We start from the raw sequence: 19,208 nt of genomic DNA on the forward strand, positions 1-19,208 counted from the left end.
TCCCAGCGTGGTCTTGTCTCTCAGATGGTCCAGGACAAGGACTCCCTGTGCTGGGCAGGGGGAAGGGAGGATAAAGCCACCTTTGGACACCTACTCCTGCTATAGGGTAACCACAGCGTGGGGCCGACAAAGCCAGTTACGACAAAGCTACCTGGGGAGGCCCCCCATCTGCCGGCCCCTCCCAGACTGAGAGAAAAATGTAAAAGTGGCAAGAAAGCCAACCACATCCTCACTCCAACTCTCCTTAATGCAGCCTCACAAAATTCCCAGGACTTGTCATGGATCTTGAAGAGATTACACTGTGTACCCTCCTAGCCTTGCAAATAAGGACGGACCTGCTTCACCCACTGGCTTCCTACAATCAGAAAATGGAAAGCGGCACTCTTCACGCCTCACGTCCGAGAAGTGGCAGTGACCCTGAGCTGGCTGTACACGGATATGCTCTAGCCAGTGTTTAAGAACCAAAGCGCACAGATCATGGGGTGGGCAAGTGGAGGTCCAGCTCAGTGCCACAAGGGGTCAGGGACTATGACATGGGTGGCCCCCCAAAGTCCTTACCCGCCCTCTCACCGATGAAAAGACACCACTTTTAATTAAAAAAAAATTTAATTAAAATACTGTTATACCCAATGGAATGCAGCAGCAATCCTGGTACAGGGTGGCATAACAAAACAGCCATGTTTACACTTTAAATATTTACCATAACTTAAACATACAGACACACATCATGGTCTTTGGCAGAAAATGTTCACAGCACAAAAAAATACTTTAAAAGAAATACCAAATATTAATCCAAAATATATTAAGTTGTTTTTTTTTCCTTTCACAATATTTTTTTGCCTTTTTTTCTTTTTTTTTCTTTTTGCTTTGTAAACAATGCACAAGAACCAAATGCATTTTTCAGCTTTAAAGAGGGGTTGGGGGGTGGATTTAAAAAAATATGCAATTGTCCAGCAAATGCAAATGTTTAAAAAGGAAACTTGAGGAACCACGGGAATAAAATAACATACAAAACCTAAAAACAGTAAAGGAAAAAAACAAAGATTCATGGAGAACTAAAAACAGTCAAGACAAACGACTAAAACCCACTAATCGCTCCTGGGGCTGAGTTGGGGGACTCTTTAAGACCAGAAGTCAAGGTCACGGCCATGGGCAGGCTGCCATTGGATGCTTCACTCCCTTGGCCAAGCGCTGGCCCTGCTCTGGGACACTGGACGCAGGCAGCTAGAGGAGCCAGCCTCATGGCACCATGCTGCAACGGGGGCTCCCCTCAGAGGACCCTCTGAGCTACATCTCACATCTCACATCTCACAGGACTAGTTCTCACCAGCACAGCTCCCTCTCCCAGTCCCTTCAGGTGGGAACAAAGGCTCTGACAAAAACAAGGCCATCTCTCCAGTCTCCTTCAGGAGAGCCGGTGCTGGGAAGCCCACTGTGGCAATGCCTGTGTGGTGACTTACATCATCTGGCTCAGGGTTCGTAACCAAACCGACAGGATGTCCCAGGGACAGGAGCTGTGGAGCCATTTCAAGAGGCTGGTGATGGGGGTGGGTCCCATGGGCATATAAAACAGGGCTCAGGATGGACAAGAGGACAGCTAATATCCCGTGGACCCATCAGTATCAACAGCCACGGGCCAAGGACTTGGGAAGGGGAGGTAACTGGGAGGCTGGTCAGAAGTCACGGGAACCGGGCCACACCTGCAGCAGCCCGCTTCAATCTTCTCTTCCACAAGAAAGGGGATTATGTACAAACTGCACAGCGCCTCCCAAGCCTCTCCAGTGAGCAGCTGAGGCGGTGGCTTCTGCGGGACTAACACCCTCAACAGTCCCCATGAGATATGTCTTAATGATCCCAAGAAGGCAGTGAGGAGCTGAGGAGCAGATGAGGTGGGAGGGACCACAATTCAGCCAGGCTAAACCAGCGCACCTGGTGTCCGCGGCAGCTGTCCTTGGAAATCAGCCCCCCTCAAATCGACAAATCCCCTCCCTCCCGGCCTGAGTGCCCACTAGGGGTGCCGAGGGGGCTCCCTTCTGAGCTTTCAGTTACTACCCCGGCAGCAAGCCTTGGGCAGCAGGTGAAGCTTATGGTACATGGGCCCAGGAAGAGTGTGGGGCTGGCAAGCAGGGTCTCCTGGGGTGCAGGTGCTCACAGCTCCCCTCTCCCCTGCAGCATCCTTCTTCAGCTCCGGGGACCAGATGGTCCATGGGAACAAGTGCCCGGTTGGGGAAAGTGGGGAAGCAGCAGCTGGAGGGGCTGCTGGAATGGCCGCGTGGCAGAGGGCAGAGGAGAGTGGGGAATGGTTCCGAGTCCCCGAGGCACCCCCTCCTTCAGATCAGTATCTCCACCATGTCCGACAGGTCCTGGACTCTGGATGTAGCAACAGAATCTGGAGAGAGACATGAACACAGGCACAGGTCAACGGGCGTTGTCAGACTGCTCTTGTCAATCCTGCCACATTTTAGAGATAGGATCTATCTTCACCATCTTGCCTCGCCTCAGCTGCCCGGGTCCCCAGATCCCCAGAACTTGGCCAAACAAGCACAGAGCTCTGCTCCCTCTCAGACCTCCAGCCTCCCAAGTGGAAGATGCATTTGTTTATAACTTGGAACTGGTTGGAGGGCTTGGGGGAGGGTGGAGACCCCCAGGGAGGGAGGCTGCCGCATTCTTTCCGTGACTGTGGTTTTCTGAGATGCTGAGGCACAGGCAAATATGCAAAGGCTAATGTGAAAGGGAGCAAACACATTAAATGGCATCTTCTCCAATTTCTCCTTCCTGGACTCTCTTTAGACAAAGTCTTCTAACTTGAGAGCGCCACTGGGGTAAATCGCCAAGCTCCATGATCTTAGCTATTTGGACTGGCAACTAAAGAGGTAAGGAAGACTTGATAAAGTGCCTCCCAGCTGGATCGGTCTGTAATCAGGGTTGTCCGTTCCTCTATTCATGTATCCAACCAGGTCTCCCGTTCCTAGGGAGGTGGGCCTCACACCCTGCTCGCTGGGAGTGTGGCCAATGAGGGGGCAGGGTCTGGGGGTCCAATTCACACCCCAGCCTGCCCTCAGCCCTGCACACAAGTCAGGGGTGTTGGGGGGATAAGGGACTTACCCAGCGAGGCTGTCCTCTGGCCACTGCTGCACCCTAGAAGGCTGTCAGGCTCCAGGCCCAGGCAGGTGGTGGTGCTGTCCGGGGGGCTGTCAGTCTGGGTGCTTCCATCTCGGCTCCCGTGTTTGGCATGGGCAGCGAGGGGAGCTGCGGCCACCAGTTCCTCTGCTGGACAGGCACGAGGCTCATAGTTATTGCCTTGTCCCCAAGATATAGCCCCCATAACACCCCAACTTAACTGGACCTACTAGGGGTACAGATGGCTTTTGATTTGCAAGAACTTCAATTACGACTAAATGCTCCTGTTTCCAAATGGGGGTAAATACCAGATTGGATTGGGTTCCAAAAGCTTCAAGTGGAAGAAGCCTTCTTAAAGGGTTGTAGATTAAATCTTAAAACCAGTAGGGACCCTTGAGTTTCTGTGGCATCTGCTTAGGAGGAGTGGAAGGGCTGGCCCCAAAGGTGCATCTGCACAAGGTGCTCTGTTTTTATTTAGGGTAAGTGGTCGGAGCCAGGCCGGTGGAACCTGGTGGAATTTATGGAGATGGAGATGGGGGCTACAGCATGCCTCTTCACATTGCGGGAAGCTGCGGGCTGCAGTGTCACTGGAGCCAGAGGATAAGCCGGCTCCCCTGGGTGAGGGGTTGGGAAGCCCTGGCTCCTCTAAGCCTCAGTTCTGGGAGGAAAGGCCTGAGAACAACCTAGCCCTGTGCCATGCCACCCACCCGCATCCTCTCACCTGCAGCCAGCCGGGCAGGGGCATCCACGTGCCGCTCGCTGGGGGAGAGCCCTGGCCAGCCCTGGGTCCCTGTTGCTGCAGCCACGAAGATAGATGGCACCGACTTGGCGGGCCTCAGGGAGCCCGGGGTGGCCTTGCCAGGGTCTTTCCTGGAGCGCTGCTGAAGGACTTTGATCACCGCATCCTTCTCCAGGATCTGGGCGTGGAGCACCTTTAACCTGAGGGGTGAGAGGCCATGATTACATCTTCAGACCCACAGATCTGGTGGCCTCCACCCTTCCCACCTTGTAAAAGTTGAAGGGAAAGCCCTCTTTACTGCCAGTCTGGACCCTCTTATCCTTGCAGCAGGGGCCAGGAGGGGACCTTCAGAAATGCCATCCCAGCTCTGGAATTTGATGCTCTGAAAACTACCAGTGCATGAGGTGCTGGGCCTTTCTTATACCAGCAAAGGCAGGCTGGTCATCAAGGGGATGGGTTCTGGGTACACCTGATGACATCAATGGCACCATCCCGGTCCTGGAGGGCAACCCCCCAGGGATCGGTCCATGTCCTTGAGCTTCTGAGTTAGGCATGGGTCAAATGGAAATCTTATGGGGCCTATGAGATTGTTTCTTGGAGATAAAATACTAGCTACTCTCAGACCAAGGGCCTAGTCCACATTCCTTCTAGGGTGGTACACAGTGGGACCCTTCCCGCTGATTTACACAGGGGAGGTGGAGCGGGTAGAGGCCCAGAGCCTTGGATGGCATCCGACAGTGGGGTCTCCTCGGGCAGCCCATGCACTCGGTTGTAACATATGTACAGTGCCAGCTGTGTCAAATGCACTGGGGCTCAGCTCAGAAGCAGGAGGGTCTGCTGGGCTGGTGGGGCAAGGGACGTTTATCAGGGATTAATGACAGGGCAGGGACTGGACAGCGCCATCCCCCACCCCCGCCCAGGTGCACCGACCCAGCCTGTGATGCCCCACCTGCTCTCCATCTCCTGATGCCTGTGGCTGCCAGCGAGCAGGCCCTCATTGAAGCTGCTGCTGGGTGAGGGCTGGGGGGAGTGTCGGATGAGAGTGGTGTCGCGCTGGGCGGCGGCCGTGGCGGCTGCATCCATGGCAAACTGCCTCATGGCACGTTCCTCCAAATACTTCTGTTCCCACTTGGTCATGTCAGCCTCCAGCGCCAGGACCTGCTCCTCCTTCTCCCGTAGCTGCTCTGACAGCCGCAGAGCGCTGAGCTCCGGGGACCCACCACTGCCACTGCCAACACCGGGGTTGCCTGCTTGTCTCTGCAGAGAAAGCACTGTGGTCAGGGGCGACGGTTGGGGTACAGCGGCCATCAGTCCTTACCTCCACGGCACACTTTCCCCACACCCTGTTCCACCCAGAGACACAGGGGGAGCCATGGGTCCCCACACCCTTGCCCTGAATCCTCTGGAAAGATCAGGTTTGCCTTTGCATAGGTGACCACGTGAGTTATCCTTCAAGTTGGGAAAGGGTGCTCTTAATAATGACTCTGGGACAACAGGTATAAATCAGGACAGAACTGGGCAACCCAGGAGGTCTGGTCACCTTACTGCTGTGGGAAGGGTACGGTTGAGAGTGGAGACAGAACTCTCTCTAGCTGATAAACATGAGAGCTATTTAAATAGAAGCCCAAGTCTTAAGTCCCCAAGGTTGGTACACAGCCAAGTGGCAATGCTTCTGCGATGACTGGTGGTTGGGAGGGGCTCTCGGCAGGGCTGGTACAGATCACCCTGGCTTCCCGAGGGTCTGGCCTCGGAAACCGGCCTCCTCCGATGCTGCGCCACCTATGCCACCTCCGCCCATCTTCCCAGCTCACCTGCTGCGCACGCAGGGCCTTGAGTTCCTGCTCCAGGCGCGTCCGCAGACGTAGCTCCAGCTGCTCCCGCTTCTCGCACGCAGCCTGCAGCTGCCCCAGGGCCTGCTGCAGCCTCTCCACCTTCTCCACATAGGCCTGCTTCTTCCGCAGCTCCTCCTCTGCCCGCGCCGCCCGGCCCTGCGCGTTGCTCAGCGCCTGCTCCAGCAGCTCGGCGCGCCGCCGCTGGTCCTCAATGGCTCCACGCAGCAGTGCCGTCTCCCGCTCCAGCTTCTCCTGCTCCTGCTGCTGCTCGTAGCCTGCAGGCAGGGAGGGCGGCCCGGTCAGTGACGGCAACCACCCTAAGCTGGCCCCACTGCGCACCCACTATGTGGCGGGCTCTGTGCTGACCGCTGCATGGGCATGACCGCATCTGATCCTCTCAACAACCTAGGAGTTAGGTCCCATTCGTAAGCCCATTGTAACTAAACAGCCAGGAAACTGAGCCCCCGGTTATGTGGTGAAGTCACGAGTAAAAGGCAGCACCAGACCAGGGCCCTTGCAGCAATGACTGGGTTACACTGCTCACCTGCTGGGACACGGCTTTCCCAGGAGAGAGCCCCAAACACTGTCCACTTGCGCCAGGCGTCACCGTTTCCCAAACACATTCACAACTTCCTTCGAGGCTCATGGTGACACTAGACACTCAGAAGGAGCAGGCTGCTTGGCTGCAGTGTGAGGCCCTCACACTCAGAGGCCTCCCACAGTGGGCATCAGGGCTCATTCTGTGGACCTAGGGCCCCCCCGTTTAGCACCACATTCCCTCCATGGTCTGGAGAGACGACTGAGATGTGGGCAACCAGGCTCATAAAGAAATGCAAACCTTCCAGCTCAATGAAAATGACTCTGGTCCAAAGATTTGTGTCTGAGGTCCCACCTATCCAGACTTCTAAATCATCTTGTTAACTGCCCAGAAGAATTCTGTTCTGAGACCCTCTTCAGAAAGCCGGGCCGAGCAAGGACTGAGTCAGACCACTGAGTCCTCCAGCTGATGCTCTAGACTTTAATCCACCTCCCATGCACCTGCCCTTGGGAGTCTCAGGATAGCCCCCCGCCCCAGCTCCCAGGCCCGAGTGTGTCTGCAGCTGGCCTCGCCACAGGGGGTTGGGCTCTGGGGCCTGCCTCATGGACTCAAAGAGCAGCACTATCATAGCACAGTGGACTTCTCTGCTATAATGGATTTGTTCCACACTGTGCCAACCAAAGCAGGAGCCACTAAGCAAGTGTGGCTACTGAGCACTTGAAATGTGGCTAGTGCAAGGGAGGAGTCGACTTTTTCATTTTATTGAATTTTAATTAATTTGAATCTTTGGGCCACGTGTAGTTAAGTACCTATCATATATTATATATCATATCATATCAGTACAGGTTCTAAAACAGAAGAGTGAAGGCTTGGGACCTGGCAGGCAGAAGGGCCCTGGGGCAGAGAGGGAGGACACAGGCGACCCCAGGCAGCTCTAGCTCACTCTGGATTTTTGAAGGCTGGGCCCAAGCTGGCCTCATTCTTTGATGTGAAGGGGAAAGATGACGAAACTCAATAATACTGAAATTGAGCCTTTCATACTAGGCTGGCTTGACACCTGAGGGGGGTGGAGGGGACAGACAGGGAGTGTAGTTGGGAACTTTGGACCTAGGGATAATGACTCCATCCTGGTGGCTTCACAGAGCCCGACACCTTACAGAGTTTGCAGAAGGCCTGCATTTCATCTTAGTCTTATGACCGCCCCATCTTATAGCCTCAGAACCCGAGGTTCAGGTGAGAAGAAACTGCCCAAGGGGGACAGGGCTTAGGAGAACCAGGCCTCAGGACTCAAAGGAGGGCAGGTCCTGACCAGAGCTGGGGGTCCACATGGCCTGCCCAGCAGGAAAAGCAGATGGCACTGGTGATAGTGCACATTTCCCTATTAGTGTTGACTGACTCCACAAAAACGCTGCGGTCAACCAGAGACATTTTCCCTGAGAATTCTGTCTTCCCCATGGCTTTTAAGGAGAGAGGAAGAGCTGCTCGGATTTTCTCAGCCCGTGGGGAAGAGCCCCGAGGACTCAGGCTTTGGCTTCCAGCAGCTTCTAAGGCCCCAGCAAGGGCTGGGAGGCCTGAGACCTAGGCCATCTCCAGACACCGGGATAAAATCTTGGGCCTGTCTGGTGGGGAGGGGAGCTCCCAGGCAGGGGGTGGGGGAGGAGCCTGGAAATATGTAGGGGGGCCCAGGGCTGGCAGGAAGGCAGGGAGAGCTGTGCAGGGAGCAGGGGGCTGGGCCTTTCTCTTGAGAAAGCAAGGCCCCACCAGCACTTCCCAGTCCCTTTGTCCCAGTGTCCCTCCCGCAGCGCGGGCGGGGCGGGGCGGGGCGGTGCGGGCAAAGCGGAACAGCCCCAGGCTCAGGAATGCCCGGCATCCAGGTCACCCGCAGCTTTGAGATTAATGGTTCCAGCCCCGAGCCAAGAACCGCCTGCTCGCTCGCTCCCTGGGGAGCGGAAACGCCTCCGGGCCGGCCTCCCCCCGCACCTCGCAGCCCTCCCTTGCCTGCTCCCAGAAACCCGCCCGTGACTTCCTTTCTGTGGCAGAGCCTGGCCCTCAAAGTTGGCCCTCTCCTCCAGGAAGACCCCATTCTGCCTCCTTCCAGCAGCCTGTCCTCTCTGGACCCCCAAGGGCAACACCAAGGTCTGCCCCCGCCCCCCTCTCCTGTACCCACGTTCCTCCTAGAGACCCTAAGTCTTGCCTCCAGTCAGTACAGCCTGGCTTACCTCCTGCCCACCCCTCACCCTCTTCAGTGCTGCCCCCTGCCCCGCCCCCAACACCATTCTCCGCCCTGGTTGACCCTGTCTAGGGCTCTGAGTCCTCCTTGAGAAAGGAGGTGCTGCCAGCCAGAGCTCAGTCCTCAAGCTGCCCCTCCCCTCCTGGATACCCCCTGCTATCCAGCCACTGTCAGAAGCCACTCTCCTTCCTCAGAGCCACCCTCACCAGACACCACTCCACTTCTTTGCAAACACCCCAGACAGTCACTATAGCTCATAGTAAGAGCATACAGGAGGAACTTAATAAACCGTCTCTTCCGATAGCTGGTGCTTCTTCCTGCCGCTGAGCCTGTGGCTTCCCAAACTGCCCGCACCTCCACTTGAGTCATCCCACTGCTTCTTCACCTGTTACCCGCTCCCCACCACCCTGCCATCCATAGAGCCCCTCTCTCAGGCTGCTGGGGACATCGCTGGGAACCTTTCCTCATCACTCCAGGGCCAGGCCACCCTTGTCCCCAGGAACCCGTGATGGGAAGATCCTGCTCCCTCCTCAAGCTCAGCCCCTCTCTTGACCTCTCTGCCCTGGTACCTCCCTGGGCTGCTCTGTTCCACACCTGCCAGGGGCTCAGCTCAGTTCCACTGGTGAACAAATGACTGACTGAATGAGTCAACAGTGAACTCATCTGCTCTTCCAGAAGCCTTCGACCACCCCCTTAGGGGATCCTCCTGAATTCCTTCAGGCTGTCCTGTTGGTTAAGCTCCAGGAGCCCATTTTGAGCTGGTGCCTCCCCTTGGCTGCCCTGTTATGGCCCAGGCTCACCATGCTCCCCAGCTTCCCACATTCCCCTCTGGCAGCCCTCACCTTTCTATAGCCTGGAACTAACTCCCTCAGAGACTCAGACTCTTCCTTGTCTCTCATCCCATCTATCTCTAGGGCTATCTGGCCGCGCCCATGGCCCCCTGCACTTCTGCTTCTAATGGTGCACTAACGGTCAGCTCAGCAAATCACTGCTCCCCAGCTGTCCCTCTGTATCCACCCATCTCCCCAACACACAGAGAACCAGATCTTGTTCCTCTTTGGAAGCCGCCCCTCCCCCCCAGGCCAGTCCAGCACTGGGTGCCCAGTAGGCAGTCAGTCAACTCAAGCTCCAAGCACTGACAGAGGGGGCCGACCCTCCGATCCTCCCTGTCCAGAGGGGCTGTCCTGGTCCCGGCCACACCCCTGGCCAGGTTCCTGAGTGGGACCCCCTACTCACTCTGAGCCAGCAGCTTGGCGACCATGTCCTGACTGCCTGCCTGGGCCTCCTGCGTCTTGCTTACCAGGCGGCGGTTTGCAGATTCCAATCTTTCTGTTTCGAAAGAAGAAAAGACGTTTCAAGGAAAAATGTTTGAGGACAGGTGAAGCTGCCTGCCCAGGCTGGGGTCCCCTGGGGTCCTATCTGTCAGGCTGCATCCTCCAAGCTGGGGTTGGGCTCACAGGGAAGCCCCAGGTCTCATAGGGGTCTCATGAGGAGGCAGCACCCCGGGCCATGTGGCTGAGCGCCCCATGAGGGACCCCAAGGTCTAGACTACAGAGACAAGCATCTCTCTGTCAAGGCAGCCCCTTTTGAGTTGATTTGTACTATTTTTGCAGAGGACAGAGATTCTGAATTACTCCCTAGAATAGAGGAATCAAGCCATCCCCAGGCACTCCCCGCCCCCGCCCCGACCTGGGTGACTGGCCCTCACCTCTCAGATCCCGGTTGAAGTCCTGCAGCCTCCTCATCTCACTGTCCATCTTGTTCCGCATAGTCTTCTCCAGGGCCTCCCGCTTGGAAGAGGCCCTCATCAGGCTCTCGTGGGCCTCGGAGAGCCGCTGGATTTCGCTCTCCAGCTGCAAGAGGTAGACAACAGAACTGAAGGGGCAAGCTCCTGGGGATGGAGTGACCCAAGTTCCCCGCCAGACCTGACCTGCTACTCTCCATTAGAAAGAGAGAGAGGGGAGAGGATAAAAAGCCATAGCAAAAAATCCAGCTAGCTCAAGCAGGACGGTCAGCAGGCTGTAGCTCCTGGAGGTGGCCCAGACTGCTGGAATAGGCAAGCCAGGGTCCCTTCAAAGTGAGCTCAAGGCCAGGTTCTCTGGAAGTGGCTGCCTCCAGGGTGACTAAGCACAGCTTTCCTGTGCCCAACATCCAGAGAGATGTATTTCTTTTTGTCCAGCTTCTATTGAGAAATCTGAGCCCAGCGGGCCAGGAGTGGGCACTCAGACTCCAAGCAGGGTCTGGGGGCGGTTGACCTATCCTGTACACCATAAGACGGCCATGGGAGGCCTAAGGCCACCTGCTAAGGCTGGTAAAACTTCACTGCAGAAGGGAGGACCAGACCCCATCCTGAGCCACCTCTGCCTGGAGTATCTGCTTCTCGGGCCATCGCTGTCCACCCCGGAGGGCCAGCCTGCCCCGCCTGCCCCTCCCACTTGGCGGCTGGCAGGCCCTGCACGTGCTCCTAGCTGGCCTGCGATTCCAATAAGTCGCTAGTTTTTCCCAAGAGGAGAGGCCTTCTCTTTGGCCAAGGCTGGCCTGGAACAGACTTGCTGTTGTATGGGGGACACAAAGGGCTCTCTGTGGGAGGTGGCCCTGGGAGGGGGTGTGTGGAGGGGAAGGGTGCGAGTGTGAGGGAGCTGGTGAATGGGCTCTTTCTCATCGCCCCTGGGCAGCAACTGCTCGTGCTCCAGGCCCGCTCTGCCGGCTGCTCCCCAGCTGTCTGGAGTCAGCCAGGGCGGGTGCATGAGGGACAGGGGTGGGGGCCCTAGGGACGGGGTCAGAAGCCCAGCCAGACAAGCTTTCAGACTTCTCTGCCTCCCCTGCCTCCCTTTGGATGGTCCCCTCCCAGGTCAGCCCCTTGGGGTGCCTTCCTCCCCCCAGCCGGTCCCCCCGAGGCCCCAGCAGGGCCTACCTTCTCGATGCGCCCAGCCTTTTCAGCCGAGCTCCCCAGCTCTCTCTGCAGCCTCTCGTTGTCCCTCTGCAGCCTGGCGTTCTCCCTCAGCACGGTCTCCATCTGGGCCAGGTGGGCGCTACCCGAGGTGGCCGAGGGGGCCTGGGTGCTTACTGGGCCCTCCACCCCAGGTGGGCCGAGGGGGCCCAGCGGGCCATGGCTGAGGGCAGCAGGGGGTGCAGGTGGGAGGTGCTCCTGCGGCTGCTGCAGGTACTGGTACTGGTGCTGCTGCTGCTGGAGGAACATGGGGGGCACCTGGGCCTGCAGGATCCTGGGGAACAGAAGAGACAGTACTCAGAGACCCTCCTGGCTCCCACCTCAGAGCCACCCCGAGCCACCCCAGTCCTCCCAGGCAGAGTGGACAGACAGCCTCCCCACAGCATTAGGCAGCGAGCAGTGGGGAAGGCCATTTCCACATGGTGTCCGCAAGACCCTCAAGGGCCAGGGGAGCGGGGCTGAAGGGGATGAATGTCAGGATGCTTGTTTCTTGCCCAGCCTCACCGTGGCCGAGGACTTGGGGATCAGCCTGAGCAGTCCTGGCCTCCTAAGGGACCAGTGCTTAGATAATAGATCTTTAAAAATGCTCTCTTGACCCTTCTCATCAATAGAAGGCTCTTTTTGCGTCTGGAGGCCACCATGACTGAACACACAGCCTCCCAGGTCCCTGGGCCACTTGGGAGCTGGGTCCCAGCAGCTACCCCCGTGTCTCTTTCCGGCCACCAGTGTCAGGCCCTACGCCCACACCTGCCAGCACTGCACACTCACGTGTTCTCCCTCCTATTTCGGGTCCCATCACCCCTTGAAGAAACATTTTTAGACGACTGTGGCTAAGGTTAGAGCAGCGAGACAGATGTCAGGGTTAGAGTCTGGGCTGCAGAGTCTGACAAAATAGGCATTCAGATCCTGGCTGCAATGTTTAACCTCCCGGTGGCGGCAAGACTCAGCTCAATCACGAGGGTAAGTGTCTCTGGCTGCCTCCAAGGCTACATAGGCCGGGCAGAGTGCTGGGCCTGCCATGGGCACTCCCACAAAGATGGCCCATCCTCTGTCTCTCCTAGAGGTGACTGCAGCTTACTCTCAGCTCAAAGTGTAAATGTGACCCAAGCACTGGATTTTCTGGGGTGTGGGGGCTTCTCTGGACTCCTGCAATAGCCTGAGCTTAGGGACAACGTCCTACTGGCCTCTGGCCCTGGTGTCACATCACCCTCAGGGCCCTGTGTCTAGGAAAGGAGCAAAGAACAAGAGGCATGTGGGCTCACAAAGACCTTCTGGGGCCTTGTGACTCCAAGAGTCAAAGAATAGACTGCCTCAGTTTCACTAGGAATTTTCCCAAGTCCCAGGAGCCCCATAAAAATTTAATTCCACTTCCGGATCCATCCCCTCAGCACCCATGCCTGTCCTTCCCCTTGTCCCTCCCCTTCATCTCTCCCCCTCCAGCCTAAGACTCCCCAGATCTTCTTAGGATCTAGACTAAAAGAACAGCCTTGCCCGCAGGTCTCAGCAAACAAGCCTCATTAGATCAGCTGAAAGAGACTGGGCTGATGTGTTTCTCTTACAGCTTTCCAGTGAGAGTTGAGGGGGGTCCCCACTGGAACGTGCAGACTCTCCCCATGCTCCTAAATAGGGCATCTTGGGGTTGCTTCATGAACTTGCTCCCCCTGCCCCTGGGCCAGGCAGACACAACTGGCATTCTTTGGGGATGACTTAGCTCCAAGAAAGAATAGAGCCTCCTTTCCTTCACCCTTGCTCTCCCTTCCCCTAGTCCTCCCCTCCCCTCCTTCTTTTTTTTGTTCTGCAAACAGGCCACTTCCTTTCCACGATATTATCTTTTCCTGACAGGGCTCAATAAGGCTGGTCCAAGAGAAGAAACCACGACTCAGCTTCCGAAACTCTCCCCAGACCGAGCCCTGAGACGGGAGATAAGGCAGGGGGGCCTGGGATATGGAGGCTGGCGAAAACCCACAGTCTCCAACCTCTGGTTCCTCCATACTGACGCTGTTGCATCACTCATTTTTCGAGGACAAGGAAAGGCATCTTTCGCCGGAAAAGGCCACACGGTGGGAAACTGGGTGACTATGTGAAGACTCAGCAGGCATGAAGAGAACCAGACGTGGACCTTGGGCCACCAGAAGAAGGGAGTCTGCAAGTCCTCAGGTTTCCCTGATAGGGTTTCCTGGACCCCCCTGGCAGAGATGCAGGGCATGGGAAACGAAGGGTGTGTGTCGGCTTCTCAGGGGAAGATGCTGGGCCAAGTGAGAGCCTCATTTCTAGGAAACCCATTTCTGCAAACTATCTGGGCTTCCTGCCTCTCTCTGGCAGCCTGGCTTCCATTCTTTTCCCTAGAATCCATTTTCTACATGCAGCAGAAGGGCCTGTTTCAAAAGATAAGCCAAATACCATACTCTAAAGGTCTCCCTTCACGCTCAGAATCAAACTCTTAAGTTCCCCCAGCAGCCTCTCTGGAGCCTCCACAGAAAGGGGCTCGCCTGGACCCAGAATCTTCTCCTACTCCAAGCTCTGGCCACATGGGCCACACAGAAAAACATGAAAGGCAATGAATGGGAGGGACAGGGCAGTCCAACCCGGGTGTAGGATGGGAGAGGTCTCTAAGGAGGCTCTCTGGTCCTTCCTGCCTCCAGTTCAGAGTGCCTCCCAATAATCCCCAAAAGCAAACATGTCTACTTGTTTTTAAAATCCTCCAGAGGAGGGCCCACCTTCTCCCCACTTAACTTGGAAACAGTTTGGCAGTGATTTCCGACCCTTGTCTTTGCAAGTTCTTTCTGAAACCTAACCGTTCACCTCCTGCTGTAATTCATAGCCTCTAAGAACCCCAGCTACTGGACTGCTACAGCCAATCAGACAATGGTGTCCATCTCTGAACTAAAGCAAAGGATGCTGCTGAGTTCTCACATGTGACCCTGGCTAAATCCCCTTCTCCTTCCAGCATTGGCTCCCATCCTGGGAGGGAGAGGGTAGCACCAGCCTTCCTCTGGGGTTCTCCACCCAGGAAGGACTACACTGGAAGGAAGCCAAAGGCTTGAAAGATGGAGGTGGGAAGTTACCTGACTTCAGCATGCTGGAAGTGTGGGCTGCCACGGGCGCGGTACCGCGGGTCAGGGACAGCAGAGGCGGTCTCATGAGCCAGCATGACATGGGGATACTGAGGTGGAGGGCCGCGGGGCTCTGGGCCCTCGGCAGGGGCGGCCCTGGGCGGGGGGCCCTGCTGGTTGCGGGCCAGCTGGGGGAAGCTGTGGGAGGAGCTTATGTGGCTGGGGGTGCGCGCCCCATTCCTCTCCAGGGACAGCTGCAGGAGCCGTTCACTCAGGGAGCGCACATGCCCATGCCTCAGCTCTCGCAGCGCCTCATCCTGCCTCCGACCACCTCCCGGGGCCCCGCGGGGATCCCGGTCCCCAATATGTGGCCGGGGCCCTGCCTGCTGGGCTGCATAGTACTGCGAGTGGGCTTTGGCCTCCTCGTAGGTGGGCAGCTCCTCGCCCTTGCTGGGCTGTGGGCACAGCCGGTAGAGGTTGTTCTCTGCCAGGTGGGCCTCGGTGCCCTGGTGCTCCTGGCCCTGGGGCTCCTGCCTGGTGGCCTGCTGCAGCACCTGGCTGTCCTCGGGTGCCACGATCTCCAGGGGGGCTTGGGGGGTCCCTGTGCCCCCAGCCCCGGCCCCACCCCGCAGGGCCTGCTGCTGGATGGCCAGCAGCGTGCGTGTCTCAGTCAGGTTGCCATAGCGCAGCTGCTCCTGGATGAGGCGGTGCAGGACTGTCCCCGAGGAGTCTTCCAGCGTCCTCATGCTCCCTGGCCTTGCACGCACCCGTCTGGACAAAGGCCAGCAGCACCCAGCCCCAGAGCACCTGGGAAGAGAGAATGAGCAATCAGTGAGAGCACATGGGAAAGGAGGGGGACTTTCTATGACTTTCCATGACAGTCTGGTCCAAAGCACAATGGTAAAGAGCAAGGCTGTGGAGGGGTACACAAGCCCACTGGTTCAGTTGCCACTGATGACACGTACAGATTAAGGCAAGCTCCCTAACTTCAGAGCCTCAGTTTCTCCAACAGAAATATGGAAGGAATAATGCTTCCCTTGTGGAGTTGAGAATTAAAAGAGGCAATGGTTGTTGAGCTCCCGGGGCACCATAAATCCTTGGCAAAGGACTGCCATTATAATCATACTCATGGAGATTTACTGTGCCTAGAGAAAGACTCCAGTAATCTAGAAGGTAATCAACCAAGAACCACAGCCCCCTGCAGTCAGCTTCCCATCAAAGAGCCAGATAAGAGACTCCAGGGCAGGTCTAGCTCAGATTTAATCACTGAGATGTCCAGTCCAGGGGTGGACAGGGCCCCAGTTTATTGGCAGGTGATAAAGAATGAGTCCAGCCCAGCAGAAGCCCTAGGCAAACAGCCCCCAGGATGCTCTAGGGTGAAGCATGTCTGAGCCCCAGCCTGTGCACAGCTAACTCCCCATGAGCCCTCCTGTCATGGGATGACCTTGGTAGTCACTCTGCAAGGTGAACAGGAAGAAGGAGAAAATGCATCTGGATCGGTGAATAAAGGATGAAAGAAGAGTGACTACAATAGGACAATGGTTTTGTGAGGCAAGGCAAAAAGGTGCCACCCATTAAAGTTTGTGGGCCAGTCACACAGTCTGTGTGCTGACAGTAACCACATAGGTGCCCCAGGAAAAAGAGAACGTGGCCCAGTGTCTTCGGTTTTATGATTACCACCCCCCAGACATGCACACACTTGCTCCTTGGAAGTGCCCTGATGGTCCTCTAGGCACCCAGGGGATCTTGACATGAGTATCACCCACTTGAGCCAAATGAAGGTGTAAGGGAGTAAGGCGGAGGCTCTTGGTTGCAGCGATCTGGGGCTGGGGGCTGGGGGCTCTGAGCCTAAGCGGCAGGGAGAGAACCCCTGAAGAAGGTGTTCCCTTCTGAGCCTGGGCTCCCAGTGGCTCATGGCCTGGAAGTTTGCCTGCCTTACCCGGCTTCCTTTCCATAGCCTCCTCCAACACAAACCTCCAAACTGGCATTCAGGGAAGACCAAACAAAACCCACACCTCCACAGGTCCTGTGTGCACGGGAGGACAGTGGCTGGAATGCAGCCCCTCCTCTGCCACAAAATTAGCCCTAGTGCCCGGCTCCAGTTAGGGCCTGGCTGGTTGGCAGAGCAGCCATTCCCAACGCACTCCCTCCTCCCAGCTGCCCAGAACTGGGGAGGCAATGAGTCTGGAGGGCATCTCAGTACCCATCCTTTACCGCACCCCATCATGACTCCCCCCCCCCCACACACACACACAAGGAGGGGAGATGCAAGACTCTAGAACTACCAGAGGCAAAACAAACGGAATCAATTCACCCTAGCTTTTCATCCACAGGGCATTTCCTAAATTAATCACTGTCTGGGCTGACTCCCGCTGGGGAGGACCGAGAATGCAGCTTTCCTGACACATTCCAAGCCCCCTCCCCCCAACAGTGTGCCTGGGAGCAAGGAACACCTCCTCGACCTGTCATCCCGCGTTTGTCCGGGTCAAGCCGGTCAGATGCACGTTCTTTCAGCTGAGCCGTTACAAAAATCTGTGCCGCGGAACCCGGTGATGCACACCTGCTGCCCTAGCGCGCCCGTCTCTCTGAATAACCCCTACCCCATCACCACCTCTTCTAAGCAAGTACACAACTCCTGCCTTTGCCTGGGCTCACGCTCGCCTAAGGAAGCAAAGCGAGGGTCTCTATGTCAGATCACACCCGAGCCAGGGATCCCGCCCTACCCGGCCTCCTGGCTGACCACGAGCACCCGGTGCCCGCCGCTGCGCCTGGAGCGGGTGGACGAGGGTAGCCCGCGGTCCGGAGAGGTCTTTAAGCGTCGTGGGTCCGCCTCCCACCCTCCCTCCCGAGCCCTCTTTGTTTTCCAAATGCTCCAGCGCTGACGTCACCGGTCTGGACGGCAGGCTGCATTCTTTCTAAGTGAGAGCCAGACCGTGGCTCCAGAGAGGATTTTCCAAGGAAGACAAAGAGGAATTCTTGGGCTAGCTGGGGGGCAAAGACACCTGTAACCCCCACCTAACCAAATCAGCCCCCAGGGCCCTGCAACTTGAGGTCCAAGCCGCGCCTCCTGGTCAGTTTCGCGTCCCTCTCCCGGGCTCACGACCCCAAACACCCACTCCGCTCTCCCCAGAGGCTGCCCCCTCTTCCAGCCACAGCGGCTTCGCGCGCCTTCGAGAGACCCTAGGCGCCCGGCGCGGCGCCCCCAGCTGAAGCGGCCCTTGCCCGGCTTCGCGGCTGCGGGGAAAGGCGCGCTGCGCCTGGAGGACGTTCGGTCGTCCGGGTTCCCGCTCCCGGAAAAGGCCGGGCTGCGCCGAAGCTGGTGCTTCGGCCGGGGCGCGTCTCTGCGGCCCCGAGCGCTCCCCAAAGCGCCGAGCGGTCTTCCTTACCGCTGCGGCCCGAGGGCGCTCGGCGCGGTCAGACCCGACGACCCGGCTCGGCTCGGCTTAACGCGGCGGCGGAGGTGTGCTCTCGGCGGTGGCGCCGACGCTCTGGCCGCTCGGGCCCCAGCGCGCAGCCCCAGGGTCGGCCCGCGCCGGAGGCGGCTGCTATGCCAGGAATGTGAGAGTTTCAGGTTCCCCCTCGGGATCAAAGCGAACCACAAATAACCTCGCAGCGCGCCGCCCTCCTCCGCCCTCTGCCTCCTCCCTCTCCCTCCTCCCCGCCCCCGCCTTCCTCCGGGGAGGAGGCGCTGCCGACCCGGCCGCCCGGGCCCTCCTGGACGCGTTGGGCCCTTCCCCGCCCCTGCCCCAACCCCTGCTCTGTCTTCACAGCTGCGGGGGAAGAAAGAATCCAACCTGGCCCCTTACCGCTCCCTGCTGCGTCCCTGCCTTCCTCTCACTCTTTCAGCCCCATCGACGGGGCGACACAGAGGGATGTACATCGCATGTCCCCGAGGGACTCTGGGTGTTGCTGCGGGACGGGGATGGAGTTGGGAGGGCTTGGGGAGTGTGTGTGTGTGTGTATGTGTGTGTGGTTGGGGTGTGTGTGTGGTGTGTACAGGGAGGGAAGACTGCAGAGCTGTATACATCTGCCAGGCCTGGACCGTGCCCTCCGTGAAAAGATGATTCTTACTTCCAGCACCGAGCGGCTTCACTAACACCCACTGCTTTCACCAGCGGCAACCTTTGAATTGCACTTTTATTGTTTACAAACACCTCTGCCAGCTCTTTGCGAATCTGTCACCACAGGAAGTGTGAATCTGGGTCGAAAAATCTGGTTAATTTGACCCACCTCACCCCCTGAATCACTCGTCGCCAGGCGCCCTGTCCAGCTCTTCCGGAAGAAAGTAGTAATGGGCGCCCCTTCACGCAGGGCGCGCGGTGCGCCACCACCCGCTTTTCTCCAAGTCATCCCATTCTGCCCTTCCAGTCGTCCGCCCAGGGATTTCTGTTATCATCCCTGTTATACATGAGGAAACCAAAGCTCAGAGAGGTTAATTAGCTTGCCCAGGGTCACCCAGAGAGAAAGTGAAGCCAAGTAACCAGTGTGCTGCTCAGTTTCTCATTCCCAAAATTTGTCCCTGACCACCAGAATCCTGGCTCTCTAGGTGGACAGGACAGACTCTGGGAGCCCTCGTCTCTTGATCTGTCTGCTCTCTATTCTGATTTCTTCATTTTCCTCCACACCTCTGCCGACCAGGGGCTCTCCCTTATGTCCACTTCTGTTGTTCAGGCTGTTCCTCTTCTGGATGAAATTCTCTCTTTTGCCCTGGGACCCTTCCTCCTTAGTCTTCACACTAGGCTGGTC

The 19,208-nt window shown here is 57.3% G+C and overlaps 1 protein-coding gene across 4 annotated transcripts; it reads right to left on the bottom strand.

Annotated features, from left to right (window-relative positions):
* Nucleotides 1-587: 587 nt before the first annotated feature.
* AMOTL2 (angiomotin like 2) lies at nucleotides 588-18,291 on the bottom strand. 4 transcript variants are annotated; one of them, XM_064491328.1, is made up of 10 exons: nucleotides 18,269-18,291; nucleotides 14,475-15,269; nucleotides 11,374-11,683; nucleotides 10,168-10,312; nucleotides 9,696-9,788; nucleotides 5,671-5,966; nucleotides 4,809-5,116; nucleotides 3,842-4,059; nucleotides 3,106-3,267; nucleotides 588-2,389 (listed from the first exon to the last, which is right to left on the bottom strand). In XM_064491328.1, exons 2-10 carry the CDS (start codon nucleotides 15,206-15,208, stop codon nucleotides 2,331-2,333), a joined length of 2,325 nt encoding a protein of 774 aa, XP_064347398.1. In that variant the 5' UTR covers nucleotides 15,209-15,269; nucleotides 18,269-18,291; the 3' UTR covers nucleotides 588-2,330. The 4 variants fall into 4 exon arrangements, with proteins under 4 accessions (XP_064347398.1, XP_064347395.1, XP_031294257.2 ...); XM_064491325.1 differs by having other exon boundaries at nucleotides 3,106-3,270; XM_031438397.2 differs by lacking the exon at nucleotides 18,269-18,291 and adding an exon at nucleotides 17,849-18,029 and having other exon boundaries at nucleotides 3,106-3,270.
* Between the last annotated feature and the right edge of the window lie 917 nt (nucleotides 18,292-19,208).

This window comes from Camelus dromedarius, chromosome 2, assembly GCF_036321535.1.
Source record: "Camelus dromedarius isolate mCamDro1 chromosome 2, mCamDro1.pat, whole genome shotgun sequence".
Lineage (NCBI taxonomy): Eukaryota > Metazoa > Chordata > Mammalia > Artiodactyla > Camelidae > Camelus > Camelus dromedarius.

What these genes read in the sequence shown, in the direction of transcription:
- AMOTL2 (XM_064491325.1), bottom strand. Translation starts at nt 15,208, where the DNA reads ATGAGGACGCTGGAAGACTCCTCGGGGACAGTCCTGCACCGCCTCATC. An exon ending in TTCCAGCATGCTGAAGTCAG is followed by an intron (nt 11,684 to 14,474) that starts GTAACTTCCCAC and finishes TCTGTTCCCCAG; the next exon opens with GATCCTGCAGGCCCAGGTGC. An exon ending in CTTCAACCGGGATCTGAGAG is followed by an intron (nt 9,789 to 10,167) that starts GTGAGGGCCAGT and finishes CTTTCGAAACAG; the next exon opens with AAAGATTGGAATCTGCAAAC.